This window comes from Ambystoma mexicanum, chromosome 3p (genome assembly GCF_040938575.1).
Source record: "Ambystoma mexicanum isolate Mex_15411 chromosome 3p, UKY_AmexF1_1, whole genome shotgun sequence".
In the NCBI taxonomy this organism is placed as follows: Eukaryota; Metazoa; Chordata; class Amphibia; order Caudata; family Ambystomatidae; genus Ambystoma; species Ambystoma mexicanum.
Window position 1 is genome coordinate 866,847,893 of NC_090925.1, and position 22,740 is coordinate 866,870,632.

Below are 22,740 nucleotides of genomic sequence, written 5' to 3' on the forward strand. Positions count from 1 at the left end.
TAGCCATTGGCTATTTCACTCAGTTTGGTTTCTTGTCGGATTTTCTCTCAACTCACCAGCTGTGATGACCTGCTTGACTTTTCTCATTCAAGTCAAGGTCTCTCCCTGCTTGGTTATCAGCGGAGGAGCATTTGTGTACCGTAGACATATGCTGCAACGCACGCTGGCTATTGTTTGCGGACTTGTGTTTCCGTCTGCAGAGGTTTCACAGCCCTTGGTCAGAAAGGGCAAGGTCGCTTCTCTACTTGTCGTCCTCTTGGTATTGGCCGTCTTTCACCTCCTCTTGAACTGCTGTGCTGAGTTGGCGGTCTGCCTTGCTCGTCCTGTGCTCCTGTCTGTATCACCGCTCGGGCCTTGCTTGGCTGACTACTTTCCTCTCCGATCGACCCTCCTAGGTCCAACTTGGGTCCTTCCACTCCTCTCTACCAGTGGTTTTCCCCAGCGGTCTAACCTCTCTCCCTGGCTGTTCAGCCAATACCTGGCTCTTGGCCACTGCATTGCCTCTCTGTCCCAACTTTCAGTGCTATGCAGATGACACCCAACTCATTTTCAGGCTCCCTTCCGCCACCTCTTCTCCCTCATCTGTATGCTATCCAGGAGTGGTGTGCCGCCAATGATATCTGCCTTAATGCAGCAAGACCGAGATTCTCATCGGCACACCTGCTCCCTTGTTTCCTGTCGCATTCTGGCCGGCCTCTCCCAGCTCCCACCTGTGAGGCTAAAAACCTTGGCAGTCCTCTTTGACTCCACACTCTCCTTCTCTCCCCACATCTCAGACGTCTCCAAAAGTCACACCACCAGCTGTACCTCCTCAAAGTTATTCTTACTTTCCTTTCCTGTCCCAAGAAGCTCACGGTCTCCAGAGCTCTGGTTCTCTCTAGGCTGGACTACTGCAACAGCTTCTTTCTAAATCTGCCTGCCTCTACTCTCCGCCCTCTGCAACTCATCCAAAACAAGACTGTGAGACTTGTCCTTGGCCTCAAGCCCAGGGATTGTATCTCTCTAGGGCTGAAATCTCTGCACTGGATCCCAGTGGTGTCGAGGATTAAGTTAAATACCCTCTGCATTGTCCACAAGGCCTTCTGGGGCAGGGGTCCTCTATACCTTCAACTCTCTTCCTAAATATCTTACTTTTTCGAGACCTTAACTCATCCGCCTCCAACACCCTCTGGGTCAGTCGCTTCGCCAAGCAACGAGTTGTTGGTCGATCTTTCTTTGGCTGGGACACTTCCTCTGGAACGGCCTCCCTGCCTTTCTGAAACTTAAAAACCATCTCTGGTTCCGGAAGCACCTTAAGACCCTCCTCTTTGCTTCTGCTTTCTCTCCTCCTCCCTTGTTCTTCTCCTGGCCGAACCTGAAACTGCACTGGTTACCTGGCTACCCTCTGATCTCAGGCCCAGGTCCCATCCCCGCCAGTTGCACACTTGCACTGCCCTCACCACCCCCCTTGGCAGCCCTTGCACTCGGGGACTTTCTGTATCCCTACCAGCACTTGACACCTGATGACTGCACTTACCCTTGCACTTGCCACCAGCTGGCCACACTGAAGTTATTTTTTTTCTACTGTTTATCCTATGCACTGCACTGCTTCTCCCCCTTACCACCACACTTGCGCGTTCTGTATGTCACCTGGCCTAGCGAGATCGTTGTCTTCCCCTCTGTTCCCCCCTCCCTTGCCTCGTCACGCCTTGAAACACTTGTGTATAGGCAAGTTAAAAATGCCATATCATATTGTGCTTCACCTTTTATCCCTGTGGGAAGGGAAAAGGCAGTCGGGTGTGTGTAATTCTGCTCAATTGCCTGACCCTTGTGTTGGGACATGTTAGGTACGGCTCTGGTGTAAGTTCGTTGTCTTTTGTATTGTGCGAAAGTGTTGGTGCCGGAAACTGGGCGGGGGGGGGGGGGGGGGGCAGTGGCAGTGTTTTGGAATATCCTACGTGGTAGCATGGGGAAAAGGTGTTTAAAGAAGGGGGACACTGCGTCTCACTTGTCTCACTTGTCTGTGTCCACGCCCACTCCCCAAGGCCCCCATGCACCCAGGTGATCCTCCCTCACTGGTCCACCCCCAGGGACTGGACACAATAGCGATGGCCGTGTCCTAGCCACCTGAATGACAGATCCCGAGTGACTAGCTAGGGAGACGCCTTCAGGTTTCTCACAGTAGCCATCTTGTAAGCAGCCTCATCTAGACAGAATTGTGAAGATAATCCTGCATCACATTTAGCTAGATTTGTAAAGATGATAATTTGTCACATCTAGCCTGAATTGTAATAATTAGCACTGCTTCACATCTAGCTAGTATGGTAAAGATTAGCATTGCGTAACCTTGACCGAATTGTGAATATTAACGTGCGTCACATCTAAATGGTGTTTCCACCAACCCTACTAAAAAATCTCACCCCACTGCATACACCTTTTTCGAACTATACTCAACCATACCTCTAAAGTGCAGCAAACTGCACGCACTTCACTACATCGCAACAACAAAGCAAAGCACACACAGCCTCGCACAACAGCTCATGAAGGCTACCAAACGAAAAGCACACCAAAGCTCAGCGGACAGCGTTAATTGAACGGATGCAAACCGCACATCACGACTCTTGCTCTTTTCCCGCTGAGTTCCACTACCCCATCCTACCCTCTTTTCTTTCAGATCTGCAACAGTGCCAGGGGCACTCCGGTGGGGATAGTTGTGCGCTGTATAAATATCCTATCCCCAACAATCCATTAAAGTGCGATAAACAGATGGCTCCCAGTATATTTGGCATATATGGGGTGATGCAGGTAATCTACAGTGTCCCAATGTGATGGTGGTAATCTAAAAGCGGTAGGGTTTTAATTGAGCATAGTTATGGCTGTGTTCACCGCCCGTGCCACCTTACCTTATTTGTAGCTGTAGGTTACTACGATGGTCGTCCATGGGCGAACAGGGGCAAATGGGGAGATGAGCTGCCCTTAGCTGGGCAAATAAGATGAGCTGGCCCAGATGGAGTTGCCCTTAGCTGTGGCCTTTTGCTGGATGCATGAGCAAGGCTGCCCTGGAGGAGAGCCGTTCCTGTGAGCCAATTGCTGCCAAGAGTGGTGGGGAAACTGGGAAACCATGTCAGGAGGCCAGAGTGGTGGCCAGCAGGAGACACTAACCCGAGATGAACCACAGGTCAAATGGTTGCGGGACCAGTGGGCAGCAGAACAAAGGAAGGCATACACTGCCAACACTGTCAAATCCTGCTTTTTGTAACAAGTAGGTAATGGAATTGCCTTCAAAGGGTTCAGGAGGACTAGGTAGGCCACTGTTGTGGAGAATTCCCATTTCTTTGCTAAGGCCATTCAACCTTGGAGACCCCCAGCTCTTTTGCTGGAGTTTGGGACTTTTAATTTTAACCCTGGAGTGAGAGACCTTTTTGGCTCACTCTTGTGTTTTGACCCGATTTGGATTGTTTACTGTTTTTGGATCCTGACGAACTCCATAGACATCTACTTTTTGTATGGTGACACACACCACCTTAAGTGCATTGTCACAGAAATCCTTTTCTTGTGTGAGCTACTGTTCCCAAGAATAGTAAAGTGAAATTGACTTGGCTTCTCCTCTCTTTGAAGGTCCACCACACACCATCTTATGTGAAGTGCTGAAGGGGTGTTGGGGGGGGGGGGGGGGGGGTTACCTAGTAGCCCATTATCCTACCTTCTCCTGTAACATTTTTTTGTTACTACTTTAAATGGCGGGTGGCAGTGGCTTACTTTTCTTACTGATGTGTTTTTCTACCGCAGGCTGAATCCTCAGCTGCAGTTTAGCATCTGTTAGGCAAGATTGTATGTAGTAACCCTGTGGGAGACTACACCAGTCTTGTCCTCTTGGCAATGGGTAACTCAACCTTTGGTATAGGCCTGTACTAAGTTGGTACAGTGACTGAGCAGCCAGGCATATCTCAAGAGGGGTCATGTGAGCTGGTGGGGTGCAACATGTTCAGTGACATGTATTCAAATAACACTTATGGTTTCGTATTAATATAATACAGTCTGTTTTTAAAATACTCCTTCTGTAGAAAGGGCACTATGCAACAATAAAATACATAACAAACTGAAGGAGTGTTTTTGAAGTGTAAGTAGATCACACTTTGCCATGTAATGCAATACTTGAGTTATGGTAAAGAAAAGGTTGGGGAAGGAAACAATGGTTGACACGTTTCTCTAAGTAAGCACTTTACAATGCCCCAGTGAGAAATAGGTTAATCCTTTCTCAGCTACAAGTAACTTATGTATGACTTTTTGGAAGGACAGATCAACGCAGAGTCGGAGGGTAAGAAGAGTCTGCTGGGAGCCTGTACAGGAAATGTCAATTGAGCAAAGTCTAGGGGCTAGGACACTTCTGGAAAATAGCACACAAGTCTTGCACAATGTTAAAGAGTTTTGTTGTATAAAAAATCAGTTGGGCCACAAGCTGGGAGGCTTGTGAAAGATCAAGGCTGTAAGCAACTCTGCAAAGGGCAGCAAATGCAAGTCTACAGTGAGAGCAAGCAAGCTACACACAAGAGGCAAGTACCCCTAGTTACTCGGTACCTCGAGTCTGAAGAAAAGGTTCCAGCTGGCTTCTTTCTGTTGTAGTCCTGCAGATCTGTTGTTCCTGGGTTTCAGTCGTGGGGACAAGAGGGAGGATGTCTGGGGACTCCTGCACAACATTTTGAAGGTCGGCTGCAGCAATGAGCACACTCCAGATCAGCAGCATTTTCGCAGTTTCAGCTACTTGCAAATGGCACCACTGCAGTTCTTGGACATCTTGTGGGCTCCGCTTGCTTCTGGGGTCCAGCACTCTGTTGTGGCTCAGGCTTGGGTAATCTTGCTTCGAGGGAGTCCTTCGGACCTTCCTGGAGCTTATGTGCGGTTAAAAACAATGTACTTGTTTCTGGTGTACCTGTCTTCTGGCACTCTGTTCCAGCAGTAACAAAGAAGTACATCCAGCAGGGAGAGGCTTTCCAGGCAAGTTCATCTTGGGCTTGATTGGTCCCACCAACCCAAGGGGAGAAGTCGTACTTTCCAGACTTATCTAGTAGATTAGAACTATTGAGCTTCAGCACTGCAACAGGGATTCACCGGGCAAACCAACGGTCCAGGAGGGGGCTGCAAGCTTCTTTTCTAGTTTATTCTTCTGTTCCTTTGTCCAGTGGCCGACTCTGCCTTCCTTGCAGAAGACCTTGCCTTTTATGCAAGTCTCTCCCATTCATTTGCAGCCTAGTAGTCACTCACAGAGCAGGGTGGCTGTCCTTTAATGACAGCCAGCCAATCACCTTTTGGGTGCATTCCTGTAACCAAGGAGACAAAAGCACAGGGAGATTCTGGAACCTCTCGCTTCCTGCCCTGCCAGACACGCTGGAGCCAGAGGCAGACTTCAGCAGTGAACCCTGCCAAAGACACAATGAAGAGACCAACCCTGGTTTGGTGCGCAGAGTAAATCTCAAGAAGGACCTTACAAACAAGAAATGGTGAAAAAAGACGAGGGCCATTTTGCCAAAATGGGCACCCATGGGTGCAATACTGCAGCTGCGGATTCAGCCTGCGGTAAAAATGCACAATGGTAGGAAAATTAAACCACTGCCACCAGCCATTAATTGTAGTATGGGTAACATAAAAAATGTTACATGAGAAGGTAGACAAAGGGGATACTAAGTAACCCCCAGCACTCCACGCAGGATGGTTTGTGCTGGGTTTACAAAGAGAAAAAGGCTAAGTAAAGTCAATTTCATTTCACTACTCTTAGAAACAGTAATTTATCCAAGAGGAGGTATTTAAACTTCAGAAATCCAAAGGACTCCTCTGACACTAAACTGAGGGTGCTGTGTATCACAATACAAAATGATGCCTATGGAGTTTGTCAGACTCCAAAACCAAAAACACAGGGTTTAAATCGGAGAAAAATACTTGGGAGAGTGAGGAAAAAGGTCTTGCCCTCTCAAGGATAAAAATCGAAAGTCCTAAAGACCAGCAAAAGAGCTGGGAGTATCTTAAGGTAGAAGGGAATGAACACAGAAATAATTCTCCCTAACAGCACCCGTGGGTGACATTTTTTTTTGTTGTCAAAATGGCCCGGGTCGTCTTTTTCACCGTTTTTAGTTTGAGGTCGGTCTTCAGTTTTACTCTGCGCGCCAAGCCAAGGTTTAAGCCCTTTGTTGGTTTTGCCTTTGGCGGGGGCTTCAGTCCTGAAACCCGCCTCTACCTCCAGTGCCTGGAAAGGCAGTATGTGAGGGAGGTTCCCAAAACTCCCCTGTCCTTTGTCTTTAGGAGTGCATGAGTGCAACCAGTCCTGATTGGCTGTGTGACGGCCTAGGCTGTGCATGAACGGGAGAAACCAGCTTAAAAGCCGAGGGTTCCAGGACTAGAGGCAGTCGACCACTGGGAGAAACACCAGACGAAGAAACCATGACCGAAACTTGCTGGCTCTTCCTGGACCTCAATCGCCCGGTGAAGCCCGGCTGCTGTACTGAAACTCGTTTTTCTAATTCACAAGAGAAGCTCTGGAAGGGATGACTTCTTCCCTTGGGTTAGTGGGACCAACCAACCCTGAGACTAACTCCACTGGACCATCTTCGCTGATTGGCTGTACTACTTCGCTGCTGCAAAAACCGAGTGCCAGGGGTCGAGATCTGTAGTCTAGTGCAACGTCTGCAATCCAGACAGAAGCTCCAGGAGTCTCCTAAGGACCCTCCAGAAGCAGGACGACCAGAGCTAGAGTCCCCTCACCAGAGGGCATGACTCAAGGAGTGAAGGAAGCCCAACCTGTGTTCGAGATCTGTGGTGGTGCTGTTTACCGAGTGCTGAAACCGCAAAGTGCTGCTGATCCGTAAAAGAGCCTGTAGCTGCTGACCTCCAATTTTCTGCCACCGGAGACCTCCAGACAGCCTCCGTCTTTATCCCCACAACTGAGGCCCAGGAGCCCAGGATCTGCATCGCTGCAACAGGACAGAATCCAGCTGGACTACTCTTCAAACCAGAGGTACTGTTTAGACTTGGTGTACTTACCTCATTGTCTTGAGCGTTGCTTTTCTCAGTTGACTTGCAGTGGCTTACCTTTAGAATTGCTTCCAGCTCTGCTTTTCACAAGTTAACAGCTTGTGACCCTAGAAGTGATTGCTACAAAAACTCCAACTTTGTGCAAGACTTTTATTGAAATGCTTCAGCTCCCTAGACTGTGCTCCAATTGACTTTGGCTTTCCTGGCATTCCTGCAGACTCTTCTAGTCCATTGACTTTGATATGTCTGGCCCTCCATAGGTGGTAACTTGTTGTAGACTGTTATTGCTGGGAAAGTCTTGTCTAGACTTCATTGGAAGATTTAAGTATACTCGCATTACCTGAGAACCTGTTTAACCTTTTTCCTTCCTTTAACCTTTCTTTGCTGCAACCGCAGAATCTGCAAAGTCTAAGTAGTGATATATAAATGCCATTACTGTCCTTGTGAATGAAGTCCCCTCCGGTTGTAGGAAGTGTAAAAAGCATATCTAAAGAGTGTCTAACTTGTGCTGATTCTGGAAAAGGATTGTGACATATATTGCCCTTTTCAAAGAACGCTTGTTTAAAAATTAATGGTAAATACAGTTTATAACTGAAAGCTTGAGTGGAAGTGTTACTTGGATTTTCGAATTTCATGGCTACAGCTCACATTCATCATCTTGATGAGCCTGGCTGCGAAGTCTCACTACCAACTTGTGTAGTACAGGCCTATACCAAAAGGTGGGTGACCAAATACCAGGCTGATCAGTGTTGTGTAGTTGCACACAGTGTTACTACATCAATTCTGACCTAAGAACCACCTGAAGGGTTTCTGCCTCTACGACTGATTTACTGAGGCCTGGGCAAACACTGTTGCGTGGTCCACCCCAAAGTAAACTCTGGAGGATCGAAGAGCAACAAAACTGCATAGGTAAGTATCCAGGAGTGAGACAGTACCTTGTTCAATGAACAGCAGTGTCACCGGTGGTCTCCAGGATAAGACTGCAGCTCCAGTTCATGTCTCTGGCCTTGGCGGCTGGAGGAAGAACTTTTGGCAGGAGCTGATGGCCAGACTCTGTCACAGGGATGCCCAGAAAACTATCTCTTCGTCACCAGGTTGTGGAGGCTTGACACAGGCTTTGTAGCATCAGTGATTGTTACCCGACAGACTTCCTTCTCCTAGTCCCCGACTCAACTGAGGGGACTTCTAAGATGGGGGATGGAGTCTCTTTACACCCAGACATATGCCCATGAGTTTGCCCCCAGAACTGCACTTGAGGCACTGCAGCAGTGACAGAGGTCCCAGGGTGTTCAGAGATTGCAAGTTTGGAAGGATGCAACTTTTCATGGATCGGTTCAAACTGTAGCTTGTCTTGAGACTGGTTAGGCACAGCCGTCCAATGTCGGAAGTCTTCTCGTCGATAGTCCCATTTGCAAAGAACAGAAGGCTGGAGCTGCAGCAGTCTGCTTTGGCAGTCGCTGGAGGTGGCTGCAGGCATCATTGTTTCTTATTCGGAAGGCATCTTCTAGTGGCAGATTCTGATTTCTGCATCAAGACCTTCGTCTTTTATACAGGAGCAAAGCCAATCTGCATGCATGCTATATCCAAACTTTGGGTGGTCGCTGTCCAGGCACCCATTCAGAAATGGTTCTAAGCAGACCTACTGGAGGGCAAAGACCCAAGTAGTTTTGGTGTCCTATCGGCTTGCTGTCCTCCCAGACACACTGGCGCCTCTGGTCTGGCTTCTTAATGGGAGCCTGTGTTAAGGAGAATTCTCAAATGTGCAAATTCCCTCCACCATAGAGACCCCCAGCAACTTTGCTGAATTTTGAGGACTTGATTTTTTTAACCTGGAGAGTGACCCTTTTTCTCACTCTCGTATTTTAATGTGAATTTTACCTCTTTCTTTTGGTTATGGAGTCTGACAAACTCCATGGGCATCTTTTACATTGTCACACTGCACCTTCAGTGCAGTGAGACGGGGGAAATCTTTTAGATTTCCCAAGGTTTAAATACCTTCTCTGGGATTAACTACTGTTTCCCAGAGTAGTTAAGTGAAATTGACTTTACTGAGCATTGTAACTTTCTAGACCAGCACACACGATCTTACAATAGTGATGGAGGGGTTATTTGGTATCCCCTGTGTCTAGAGGCTCATGTAACATTTTTATGTTACCCTTTCCTCACATAATGGCTGGTGGCTGTGGTTTTGTTTTGGACTACCATGATTTGCATTTACCGCGGCTGTTCGCAGCTCCGCTAACCGCAGGAGCTATCTTTTTCAAAATGGTGCAGAGCCATCTTTGACAAAAGGGTCCCCGTTCTTTTTTTTACCACGTCTTTGTGGAAAGGTCCGTCTAGAGATTTTCTGTGCGCCAAACCAGGTTTGGTCTTTGTTCATTTGCCTTTGGCAGGCTTCAGGAGTGAAACCCGCCTCTTTCTCCAGAGTGTCTGGGGTAGGCAGGAGGTGAGAGGTGCCCAAAACTACGCACTTGGCTTCCTATGAGACCCAAATGCACTCTGTGGTGATCGGCTGGCTGTCCGGCAAGGACAGCCACCCTGCTGGGTGAGTGACTGCTACGCTGGAATGAATGGGAGAGAACTGAATAAAAGGCAAGTTTTTTGGCTTGGAAGGCAGAGTTGACACTGGACTAAGGAACAAAAGAGCTTGAAGAGGACGCCTGCTGCAACCCCTGAACCATTGGTCTGCTTGGTGAAGCCCTGCTGTAGTGCCGAAACGCCAAGTTTGCATCGACCGAGAAGCCCCGGCAAGGACGACTTCTCCGTTTGAGTTGGTAGGACCAATCAACTCCAAAGTAAGCCTCCTACACACCGATCTCAGAGCTGGTTGAATTTCCTCAGAGTTGCTGCATTAAACCGTATAGCCAGGGAGAGACACCCGATTGTGTGCGTTAGTTTTAAGCTGGCCTTAAGCTTTTGGAAGATCCTCCGGATTCCCATGAAGCAGGACTGACCAGGCCTGAGCCCCTCAGCAGAGTGCAGGACCCCAGAAGCAAGGACAGTACACCTTGACAGCCAGGAACCGCGTTGTTGCCATTTGAGGTAGCTGAACAGCCACTGAAAGCGAAGTTTGCCTGTTGCAGGTTTTGACAGTCCCAGTGCATTGCAGGAGTCCCCCGACGTCCTCCCTCTTGTCTCCACGACTGAGGCCCAGGAACAATGAGATCTGCAGAGCTGCACAGGAACAGAAGTAATCGGCTGCATCTTTTCTTCTTTACCAGGGTTCTATAAAACAAGTCTGAGAACTTAGCTCTTGTGTAGAAGTGCTTGTAACTTCCACAACTCACAAGTCTAATCAGCTTTTGGCCCTACATTTGATTCTTCTTTTCACCAGACTCCTAAGAACTAGTGCCAAGACTTTTCCAATTATTTACCAGAAGTGCTTTATCCTATCCAAGATATTTGCCCTTGCCTGGCTTAGCTTATTGAATTGAAGGACTCTTCTAGTGAACTCCATTTGCACTGCTTAAGACAATTTGTGATCTCTTGTGTTCTAATAAGCAACTTTAAAAAAAGTTTTCTGAATGCCAACAGTATGATTAATGTCCCCAGCACTCTTGTTACTGAAGTCACCTGTGGATGTAGGTTGTCTGTGGGCCTGGGCCATCCCAAAAGGGTCTTCTCTGATTCAGAAACTCAGTGTACAGTATTGAAGTTTCTGATGTTTGTTAATCTGCTTAGAATCACATGCTGTGCATAGGTCCGACAACCAGTGGTCACTGCGGAGTATTGCAGTATATTTGTTTTACTATTCTAATGCTCCCTTCCGAAGAAGGCTTTATAACTGACTGATGAATAAATTAATAATTGTTTATACATGAAACCTTGTGTAAGAGTTTACTTGAATACCTGGAACTGTGAATCGTTGTGTAACTACAGCTCACATTTCCCCTCTTGAGATAAGCCTGGCTGCTCAACACGCTACCAAGCTTTGGTTGGGTTGCCTATACATGTAGTCATAGTTGTTTGTAGTGTTACCAGAGGGTACTGCATACAAACTTTGCCTAGCAGCCTGTCTATGACAAAGGAGTGAGCAGTACTTCCCAGGTTGGCATAAGAAAGGGCACGCCATTGTGAGTTGGCAAAAAGACTGGTACCATTTTATGTCAATGGTGATCCATGTGACCCTTAATGCAGCTGCGATAGCACAAAATAAGTAGGAAAGTATCCACTGCCACAGTTCACGCAGACTTGCCGTTGTAACCAGAAAGTTTCTGGAGAAGTGTGAAAAGGGATACCATGTATCCCCTCGGACATCTACATGAGGTGGGCTGAGTTCACAAAAGCAAAGCTTGGGTAGGATAAAGTATCGCCCTATCCTGGTAGAACATGTTGGCACAGGAAAAATTAAACCAAAGAGGGGAGCTCAATGAGCTTCCAGCAGCTCTACACACAAGGCGCTGTGGGCTGCAATAGTATGCCCCATAAAGATAGAGGAAAGCAGACTCCATCAAAGATCAACAAAAAGCGTTTCCAGAGTCACGGAAAAAAGTGAGTGTGTAGAAAGGTTCACACTCACTCAGACTTGGATAAAATCCCAATTGTCCAGCAAAATGTGCTGCGGGGCGAATAAGACACAAGATGGAAATTCTACCCAACACCTACGGCCTAAGTGCCTTGGGGGGGGGGGGGAGGGGAGTCTCCTAATCTCATACCCTAATCGCATATACCCAAAGGCAAAAAGGGTTGCAATAGCAGCTGTACTTCAGGAAAAAGTCCCTCTGGCCAGGTGGAAAAAAGTATGGAGAGGACAAATGAGGGTGGTGGGGGTGGTTCGGGTAAAGGAGGCCTTGGAATTAGTAATTAAATTTTTAACTGATAGTAATGTTCATTATTTTTTTGTGTTCTTGGATACTGCTGAACCCACAGGGAAAAAAAAAATCAAGTGGTTTTGAATATCAGTAATGAATTGTAATTTCCTCTAGTTAACCTTTCCTTCAAACGCCATTGAAAGTGCTAATGCATTCAGATACATTTTCACCTCGTCCTTGGAATGTTTTTCTAAGCTAACTAGAGAACGAGGCATATTACGCAACTGCAACTCGGAGTAAGCCTGTTTATTTATAGGGCGCCAGAAAACCCTTGGGTAGCTGGACGCACAGAATAACAAGAATGCTTAGAACTTGGTTACAGGTTGCATATTACAGGTTGTTGGTAACATAAATTGTATACAGTAATTACATTGTGTACATTCTATACATGGAAAGGGGGAAGAAAACACATTATATATAGTAAATACATTATGTACATTTTACATGTAAGAGTGGAGGGGTAGGTGTCATCAGATCACATTGCTCAGGGTCACCGGTTTCAGAGGTTGTTGCGTCGAAGCCAGGTGCGGGTTTGGTGTCTGAAGCTGTTGTAGGGTTGGTCCCCCCTTAGTTAAACTGGTAGGCGTTCCAGTACTGGGCTGCTTGCACAGGGAAGCTATTGCGGTTTTTTTTTTGTATTTTCTTTTTTGTCTGAATCTAGGGGCGTGGAGGCAGAAAGTGTTGGCTGTTCTGGTTGGTCGTGCAGTGTTTTTAATTATTATTCAATCCCTAAGGTATTGGGGGGAGGGGGGCTGCATTGTTCAGACATTTGAATGTTAGTGTGACAATTTTGAAGGTGATCCTATCGCTCATTTTTAGCCAGTTGTATTTTCTCCGCACATTCGAGATATGCTCTCTAGCTGGGAGGTTCAGGGCTGTTCTGAGCGCGTTGTTTTGTAGGGTTTGAAGTTTATTGATGTATTTATTTGTGCCTGCATAAAGTGCATTGCAGTAATCCAGTTTTGAGAGGATTAGTGCATTGGCTAGGATAATGCAGCTAGCTGGTGAGAGGAAGGGTCTGCATGCTTCAATAAGTTTACCAGTATAGGCTGTGGATGAGGCCAGGGGGTTCACTTGTTTCCTTAGGGACAAAGTGGAGTCCAAATAGAAACCGAGGGTTTTCACCTCTTTGGCGACAGGGATTATATTGCCATCGATATTGAAGGATCTGTAGTTGGAATCGAGTTTTTTTTTTTTAGGTTGTTGGGTGAGCCTAGAATGAGGATCTGTTTTTTCGTCATTAAAGCAGAGGCCATGGGTTGCCATCCCTGCCTGAATTAAGGTGTACATTTTGTTTACTAAAGCTGTATCCGTAGTGAAATTGCCCAAAAGGGGGATGAGGATCTGGGTGTCTGTATAATTTGTGTAGGTGACACCCAGTCTGTCCAATTTGTCGAATAGAGGTTTAGTAAAGATATTATTCATAGTTGGTGAGACACAAGAGCCCTGTGCGACTCCACATGTTGTCTGGATAAGGTCTGCAGAGTCTCTAAGGTGGAGAAGACTCGCATGCTTCTGTTGTCGAAAGGATTGGATCCAGGCTATGGCTTCACTTGAGAAGTGGACGGCTGACGCTAGGTGTTCGCAGAGTACTGCCTGGCCCACTAGGTCAAAAGCCGCCGGCAGATCCAGGAGGAGTTGCATAGCTGTGTTTCTTTATCGTTGAGCTTGTCAATTTGGGCTTTGAGCTGTTTGGGCTTTGAAATGTTCATTTTGTTTTCTAGGTTACACAAAAAGGAACCGTTCACAACACGCTGCTAATCATACATTTAACGAAATATCTCCAATTGTTACGTTAAATCTATCTTCTTAAAATACATTATATACTGTGATAAATATATTATGCAAAAAATGCATTCTTGCAAAATAATGCCTTTAATTATCCCCAAAATGTATATAGTAATTTATTTTTAATATCCTTCTAATTCATTCTTCCTTGTATAGAAAAGATTTCTAAAATTACGACTAATTCTCTTAAACATGCAATTGTAATAAAAATGTATACAATGCTACAGTCAAGGATACATAATGGCCTTCCCTAATGCGGACCCTTACAAGCTGAGCAGTAAAATCGGAATATTCATGATTACATTTTGAAAAGCAGATTTCTCATAACTATCTAGTAAATTAACAGGTTATTCAATGTTTTAGTGGTTCTGAGGGCAAATTGCACACGCTACAGAATCCCTTATTTTTTATGGATAGTCTGTCTTGGTCCAATTACTGTCTTCATTGGAGCCGGGTTGAATCGAAACCGCATATACATGCATTCATAGCGCAAATTTTGTTAAAATGAAATGTGACCAGATCTCTTTACTGTATTGTTTTGTCAAATGGGCATATTCTCTGAATAATATATAGGATTTGACTGTTACTGTGTGGAGTATCCCAATTATATAATTTAGTCTTCTGACTAGCTTTGTTTATTTGATATGGCGCAGTCGAGACCCGAAGGTAGTTGGGCGCAAGCATTGCAGGGATACTTATCAGCTTAGTTACACAGTGGTTATATATACAGGATTTACTTAACATACACAGTATTTATATACAAAACAGGATTACATACAAGTTATTAACAGGCATAGTCATCAATACAATTGTTACAGTGGGTGATCATGTTACTGAGAGAAGTAGGTAGAGTATCTGCTGGTGGTAAGATGGCATATTTGCAATTGGCGGGAGGCCAGGAGGGAGCGCTGCCTGGGTAAGGGAGATACCTCTGGCGCTTGGTTTAGGCATCATTGGTCCATAGCCATGCTAGAAGATTTCGCCTAAATGAGGGGTAGTCAGTTCTGAGTTCAAGTGGGAGCTTGTTCCAGGATTGGGCAGCCGTAACTGGGAAGCTAGAGCCGCCAGCTGTGTTCAGTTTGTATCTAGGAATCTCAAGGGTGAAGGTGTTGGCTGATCTCATGGGCTGGTTAGAGATTTTCCTGTTAATTCTCTCTGTAAGGTATGGAGGCGCAATGTTTTGGAGGTCAGGGATAGTGTTTTGAGAAGGACCCTATCTTTTATGTTGAGCCAGTGAACATTTCTTCCTAATGCAGAGATGTGATCTCTGTTGGGAATATTGAGCTGCTCTTTGGGCATTGTTTTGGAGTTTTTGTAGTTTGTCTGATATACTTATTGGTGCCCGCATAAAGTGCGTTGCAATAGTCTGCTAGTGACTTGTTGCTTGAGGGAAAGTGCAGAGTCGAGATGGAAGCCAAGGGTTTTGACGCAGGTACCACTTTAATGTCGTCGATATTGAAGGTGGCATAGTTGGGGGTCAGGTTTTTTATGGCTGTCTCGGAGCCTAGGATTAGTTCAGTTTTATCGTCATTCAGGCAGAGGCCATGGGATGCCATCCATGCCTGAATGAGGTGGTATATCTTATTTACTAAGGCTGAGGCCTCCAGGAAGTTGCCCGAAAGGGGGATGAGGATCTGGGTGTCATCTGCATAATTGGTGTAGGTGACACCCAGTCTGTCCAACTTGTCAAACAGGGGCTTAGTAAATGTTATACATGGTGGGGGAGACGCAAGATCCCTCAGGTACCCCGCAGGGGACTTGAATGGGGTCTGCAGCTGTGAGAGGGGAGAAGACTCTCATGGTGTGATTTGCTAAGAAGGATTGAACCCAAGTTAAGGCATCACTTTCGAAATGGGCGGCTGACCTGAGGCGGTTACATAAGACTGTGATATCCACTAGGTCGAAAGACACCGATGGGTCAAGGAGTAGCATAGCGGAGTTCCCTTTGTCCTTTAGCTCGTCAATTTGAGTCTTGAGGTCGATGGGGCTGTTTCTGTGCCGTGGAGGGGGCGGAAACCGGATTGGCGAGTTCCTAGCAGGTTGTTGGCTTCTAGGTGGTCCTGTATTTGTAGGTATGCTACTCTGTCGGATTTTAAGTAAGAAGGGGACTGTAGTGATGGGTCTAATTTGTTGGGATGGAAGGGTACAGAGTTTGATTTGGCCTTAGATATTCTATTGTTGAAAGTGTCCTTTTTTGTGCTAATTTCTTTTTTGTACAGTTTAGAGAAGTTTGTTAGTCTAAGCTTATTTTCTTCCGTGGGCCAGTGATTCCAAATGGATTGTAGTTTGCATTTTTGTGCCCTTAGTTCCTTCAATTGGGGTGTGAACCATGCATTGAGGTGGGCTTTCTGTTTGCTTTTTCGAGTTTTGATCGGTGCACTAATGTCTAAAGCTTTGGTCATGGTACGGTTGAAGATTTCGGCTAGTGAGGTGGGATCTGTATTGGGTGGGTTTTCAAGGTCCGGGAGGAGATGTGGTAGTAGCTTTTCTGCTGTGATGTCGTTTTTGCTCCTAGTAGGGAGGGAAGGTGCCATGACTAGTATTAGGGCCGATGAGGTCCAGGGAGGCAGAGAAGGTGACTAGGGAGTGGTCGGTCCACGATTGTGGTATGGTGTTCGTAATAGCAATGTTACAATTCAAGTCAACAACGCAGTCTAGGGTCCTTCCTTTGTTTGTTGGAGATGTGACCTTTTGTGTCAGGCTGTGGCCCTTTAGAATAGCAGTAACCAAGTGAGCATGTTTGTCGTTATCGTTGAATCCTAGATTGAGGTCACCCATAAGCAATGTTTGCGAGTGGTCTTTGGTATTATTGGCTAGGATGCAGTTTAGGTAATCTTCGAAAGAGCCAAGTGGTCCAGGAGGTATATAGACCACGTGTAAGGTTAGAGTCCGGTTGTAGGATAGCTGGAGTTTGGCAGTGAGGGTCTCGCAGGATTGGCTGGGTGGAGCATTGGCAAGCCTGAGGGCTAAATTGGTTTTATGGATAATGGCTATGCCGCCGCATCTGGCGTTGGGTCTGTCTACTCTGAGTATCTGGTATCATCTGGTACAGCTATCATGAGGGCATGCCCTGCAGCCTCATGGAGCCATGTTTCTGTTATGGCCATTAGGTCCAGATTCTCGTTGGTGTCAGCTATCTCAGTAGCGTGGGCCACCATGGATCTGGCATTAATTAGTGACCTAGCTAGTGATAGGGTGCTCGTGTTTTTGTTTTAGGGGAGGGTGTGGTTGTAGATATGTTAACTGAGTGATTCTGGGAGTAGTATCTGGATGGTTAGAGGACAGTTTGTGGCGGTTATGTCGCTGTGTGCTTTGGGTGGTTCAGTGGAGTGGGGAGTTACATGTGAAGCTTCTTTTGTTGAAGTTTGTTTTGGGATCGTAGAGACGAGGTAGTCTTGCTCGCAAGCTCGTGTTTCTGTCCTGGGGGGGAGGAGGGGGAGCAAGATGTTGGAGCGTGAGTGGCCATGGTAGTGAGGAGGACTAGTATGATTTGGAGTGTCAGGGTCCCTAGGATCTTACTCATGATCAGGGGTATGGTACAGCTGGTTGCTGGTGCTCTAATATAGTTTGGGTAGGGCTACTGTATTTGTGTATCGATCATGGGCAGGCAGAGTTAGTCTAGAGGCAGCCTTCAAAAGGAGATTCACAATTAGGCTAGATGCAGTATTCAAATTGTGAGACAAAGCTAGGCTAGATGCAGTGTTCAAACGGTGAGCCCAATGTGGCTGGTTGCGACGTGTAGTCGTATGGATGTGCTTGCCAGATTGGCAGAAGTTAGGCAGATAGTATAGTTGCTTACGCTGACAGTAGGTCAGGCACTTAGGTTAATGCAGATATAAGGCAGCATTGTGCGATATGGCATTGAGTATAGTGGGGTACAGTGAGCAAAGGCTGGCGACCATATGCTGTGCTGGGTAGTTACGTGTTAAGCGAGTGGGGTCATGAGGCTATTTCTGATAAGGCGCTTATAGGTAGGACTATGTTGTCAAGTTCGTTGAGAGGAGACGACTGACCAGGTGGAGATGAGCAGTAGGGATCTTACCGTGCACTTCACGGGATTGCAGTCAAGATGTTTGCAGAAGGTTGAAGTTGGAGGCACTTCCGGCGCTCCTGGGCCCTGGCGCTCTGTCGCCTCTGGACAGGCTCAGGACATGAGCGTGCCTTGTGTAGAGTGCCTTAGGGAGATGTGCCGGCTCATGCCTTCAGGCTCCCTCCGGGTCCGGAAATGGGAGGCAAGGCCAATGGGGTGCATCGGTCGCGGCACTGGTTGCCTTGCATCCGGACGTTAGAGGAGCAGCTGCCATTTTGTAAGGAGCATAGCTTCATCCAAACTAGCTCTGTACTGTACAATCATTTAGGGTAGCAACTTTTTAAACAAATGTTATTAAAAGATCTGATTTTAAGTCCTCAAACGGACTTTATTTTAAGATTGGGCATTTTTGTGTTCGACTCCTGCATGACTTAAATGATCATGTTCAATTTATCGGTGGCCTTAGACACAGTTGAACAAGAGACCCTCATCCGTTGACTGGAAACATTTGCAATTTACAAAGTTGTTACTGTCTTCTGAAGTGTGGTATGGCCCAGCGCTCCCACTTTTTTTAAATTTGCATGTCAAACGTTTATACAACATCTTCTACAAGCACAGTTTATATTATCACAAATATGCAGATGATACTCTAGTGTACTGAAAGTAGACTAGCCCAAGGCTAACTTGGACAGTGATTATCTGCCTAAATGAAGTAGAAAACTTGATGTAACCCAATTTTCTTCAATTAAACTAACAAAACTGATTACACTCTTGGGAGTCCAACACAGTCAAGGAAAGCCTGCCCCCTCCATTATTCAATTTACCAATGCCGTTTGCATCTAAAGCAAAAGATGTGGGCTCTTATTGGTCTCATGATTTGAACTTCGATACCCAAATTAATTGGTTAGTAAAATCCTCTTTCTTGCAGTATGCCTTCTTTGAGCCCGTTTTTGGAGCTAAAATTCTTGTGCATGGTGGTTTTCCTAATCAATGTAAAGGTGGACTACTGTAATTCCCTTTACCTGGGAATACCAGATTATCGAAGCAAACGTTAGCAAAAATCTAAAATGCAGCCCGTTTTACCAAATCTCCCGATCGGACCACGTTTCTTAATGTCGACATATTACATTGGCTCCCTTTAGAACCAGGATTAAGTGTAAGGTGCTCTCACTTTTTCTAAATGCTTGCATGGCGTGGCCCCTCCTTACTTGGAAATGATCATTGTTACCAGCCAACAAAAGCTCAGCGCAAAGACCTTTTTTGCTGCTGGTGATTCCAAGTTAAATGGAGGTGATCAAAGTTTCTGGGTAAGCCAACCAATTTGCAGTGTCCTAAACTTCACGGGAAAGTAGTATTTTCACAAAGCCCCGCTATATCAGAAAGAAGATTAAACCGATGTTGGGACCAGTATGCACCCTTGGCAGAGGCCTATGGCCTTCTGAATAAGTCTCGATAAATTTCTGTGTTTTATTTTACCCAGATTTGTTTGAATGTAATAACATTAATACTTTTAGTAGTCCTTTTTGTATAGTCCAGTTCTTTAGCTTGTTCCTCAGGAGTTCTTGAATTACACTGTCAAATGCACACAAGGTCTATAACAGTGCCAAAATAATAGTTGATAGTTGTGCCCATTCTCTTCCTGAACCCCACTTGGAATTTTGTTAAATGCCCAACCCCTTTGGCTCATTGCTCGAGCACCTTTAGTATAATCGCGGTGATGGATGGCTCTGTTAGGGTGAATTCTCAAATGTGCTAATTCCCTGCAACTTTGCTGGTTTTTGAGGTCTGATTTTTTTTTTTTTTTTTTTTTTTTTTTTTTTTTTTACGGAGTGAGACCCTTCCTCCCCCGTATTTTGATGTGTTACTATTGTGTTCTTTGATTATGGAGTTTTAGACCACTCCCTAGGCATCATTTTGTCATGTGTCACACAGCACCCTCAGTGCAGTGACACACACTAACCTTTTCAGGCTTTCCCAAGGTTTAAATAGTCTCTGGGATAAACTACTGTTTCCCAGAATAAGTAAAGTGAAATTGACTTTGCTAGTCTTTTTAAATTCCTAGACCCAGCACACCCTATTTTAGAGTGCTGGAGGGGTTACTTAGTATATCCCCTGTGTCTAGATACTCATGTAGCAGTCAAATGCTACCCTTTCCTATTGAAGTGGCTGTTTTCACAACAAACTACCATGATTTTTCCTGACCGCGAACAGAGGTAGCGTTAAATCGCAAAGCCATGTTTTTCAAGATGGCATCTGAGCCCCCTCTGTTTAAACGGGTCCCGGTCTTCTTTTTTCACTTTCTTTGTGGAAAGGTCCTAGAGTTTTGCTCTGTGCACCAAACCAGATTTGGTCCCTTTGTTCCATCGCCTTTGGCGGGCTTCAGGACTGAAGACCGCCTCCGGTACCTGAGTGTCTGGGGTGGGCAGGAAGTGAGGGAGGTGCCCGAAACTCCGTGTTTAGTCTCCTAGGAAACCCAAATGCACTCTGGAGTGATTGGCTGACTGTCCGGCAAGGACAGCCACCCTGCTGGGTGAGTGGCAGCTAGGCTGGAATGAATGGGAGGAAACTGGATAAAAGGTGAGTCTCTTGGCTTGGAAGGCAGTCGACCACTGGAACGAAAGAACCAAAGACTAGCTTGAAGAGGATGGCTGCTGCAACTCCTGGACCGTTGGTTTGCCCAGTGAATGCCTGCTGCGGGTCTGAATCGCCAAGTTCATCTCAACAGAGAAGCCCTGCAAGGACGACTTCTCCCTTTTTGAGTTGGTGGGACCAATTAACTCGACCCGTAGGCCACCTGAATACCATTCTCAGAGCTGGTTGTACTTTCCTCAGAGCTGGTTGTACTTTCCTCAGAGTGCTGCAGGAAACCGAATAACCAGGCAGAGGGATACCAGTTTGTGCTTTACTAGAGCTACCGGAATTGAAGATTTGCCAAGTACCATCTTTTCAACCAGTCCCAGTGCAGTGCAGGAGTCCCCTGACGTCCTCCCTCTTGTCCCCACGACTGAGGCTCAGGAACAGTGAGATGTGCAGGAACTGCCAGTACCAGAAGTCTTCAGCTGCATCTTTTTCTTCATTTGAAAGGTACTGTGAAACGAGACTGAGTGTACTTGCCTTTCGCGGTGAAAGTGCTTGAAACTTTCGCAACTAGCAGGCCTAATTAGCTTGTGACCCAATGTATCATTCTTCTGCTTACAAACTACTTCTAAGAACTTCTACAGAGACTTTACCATTTACTTGCCAGAACCTTTGTTACCTATCCAAGACTTTAGCCCATTGACTTTGGCCTGTTCAATTGACTCTTCTGGTGAACTCAAAGTATCTGCACTGTCTAAGAAAATTGTAATCCTTTTATGTTCTGAACCTATTACTTTTTGATCCTCCTTCAAAGTAGTCTGAATACCTCAGAACCTTAATGTACTGAAGTATATTTGTGTATGATAGTTATCTGCCTCCTTCTAGTGAATGTTTTATAATTGACTGTTGAAAAAATTAATAAGTGTTTAACTAAAACCTTGAGTGTAAGATTATTTGAATACCTGTGATTGTAGACCTGTGTAACATCCTTACAGCTCACATTCCCTCTTGAGATCAGCCTGGCCGCTCAGCTACCAAAAACTGTAGTACAGACTTCTACCAAAGGTTGGTTTTGCTAACACCTGTAGGCATAGTTGTGTAGTGGTCCCAAGGGTACTGCATACAAACTCAGCCTAACACTTAGGAGCGCAGTGGGTCTTTTAGTTGCTGGGGTTTTCTTTCTCCCTTCTTGAAAATTGCGCTCTAAGCAGGCTGTGTGCCAGGAAAGGGAATATTAATTGTATCCATATTCAAAATCAGAATTTTTAATTAGTTGTCAAATGGGGGTTGGGGTATAGTTAATCATACCTGGTGCTATTAAGTATTGACCTTCAGCTTTCAATTCAAGTTTCTCCTGATTTACTTGCAGAATATTTTTAAGACTTTGACAATTCTTTAACTAGTACCAGTTAAAATATGTTGGACTGCCCTTGCATGACCCAAGAGTGTACATTTGCATTTAATCTACAACACAAGTCTACAATTAACTTTTCTCCTGCATCAGCTATTGTGTTAAGAAGGTTCCTGAATTTTATTGAATTCTGAAAACCGTGTAGTTGGTATGTATTGGCTGTCTTTTAGACATGTGTAAAACATATGGCATTTAAGCCATTTGTTATTGTTGGGTCATTCTGCATTTTCCAACAAGAACGAAGGCCAGTCTTCCTTGAAGACTAAAGGTTTTTCAATTTAGCCTGATTTTCTCCAGGGCCATCTGTTAATAAATCTTATTCCTGCTCCAGGGAATGCGTCCCTTTTTTAAAACACTGTTTTTGTACATCCTTCCTATTGATTTCTCTAATTCTCTTATGCAACCTTCACTATATTATCATGTTATGATAATATTGCACCAATTCAAGTTGTTCTCGTTACAATGTAATGTACTCTTTTACGACCAACTTGCCATTTTTGGGCCTATTATTGCTAAATGCTACGTATTTTAAAACTTCTTTTCAAAAGGTATTTGTTTTGACTGTTTCCTTTCTCCTCAGGTACGCTACCCAGACCGCATTACCTTGATTCGTGGGAACCATGAGAGCCGGCAGATCACACAGGTCTATGGCTTCTATGATGAGTGTCTCCGCAAGTATGGCTCAGTCACAGTGTGGCGGTACTGCACTGAGATCTTTGACTACCTCAGCCTGTCTGCCATCATCGATGGAAAGGTAAGGGTGATACTAAATGAGGGTTCTGAACTCTAGCTACAAAAGCAACAGTGTGGTGAGCTCTCATACTCTTATCGGGCTCATTTTAGTCTAGTGTGCACACATGGTAAATGTGTAGTTATGCTGTAATACAGCATCTAGTGTTGGAGTGTACTCGGAGCATGCACTGTTAGTGTTGTATAAGAAATATTGCAGTGAGATTAATTGCACAGAAGTTGGGAGAGTACTGCATTCATGTATTTCCAGGCCATTGTTTAGGGTGGATCACTCAACCCTTTATGCTAGAATTAGGGAAGTTACCTCCACAAAGATGTTTTACGATTTTCATAGAAGATAAATCTTCTCCGCCAATGTCGACGCCAGAATT

The 22,740-nt window shown here is 45.5% G+C and overlaps 1 protein-coding gene across 1 annotated transcript in view; it reads left to right on the forward strand.

Annotated features, from left to right (window-relative positions):
• Positions 1-22,740, forward strand: part of PPP4C (protein phosphatase 4 catalytic subunit) — a 310,205-nt gene that overhangs the window by 145,094 nt on the left and 142,371 nt on the right. The window contains exon 6 of the mRNA XM_069652040.1: positions 22,200-22,373. Coding sequence (XP_069508141.1) covers positions 22,200-22,373 — 174 coding nt within the window. The remainder of the gene's footprint in view (positions 1-22,199; positions 22,374-22,740) is intronic.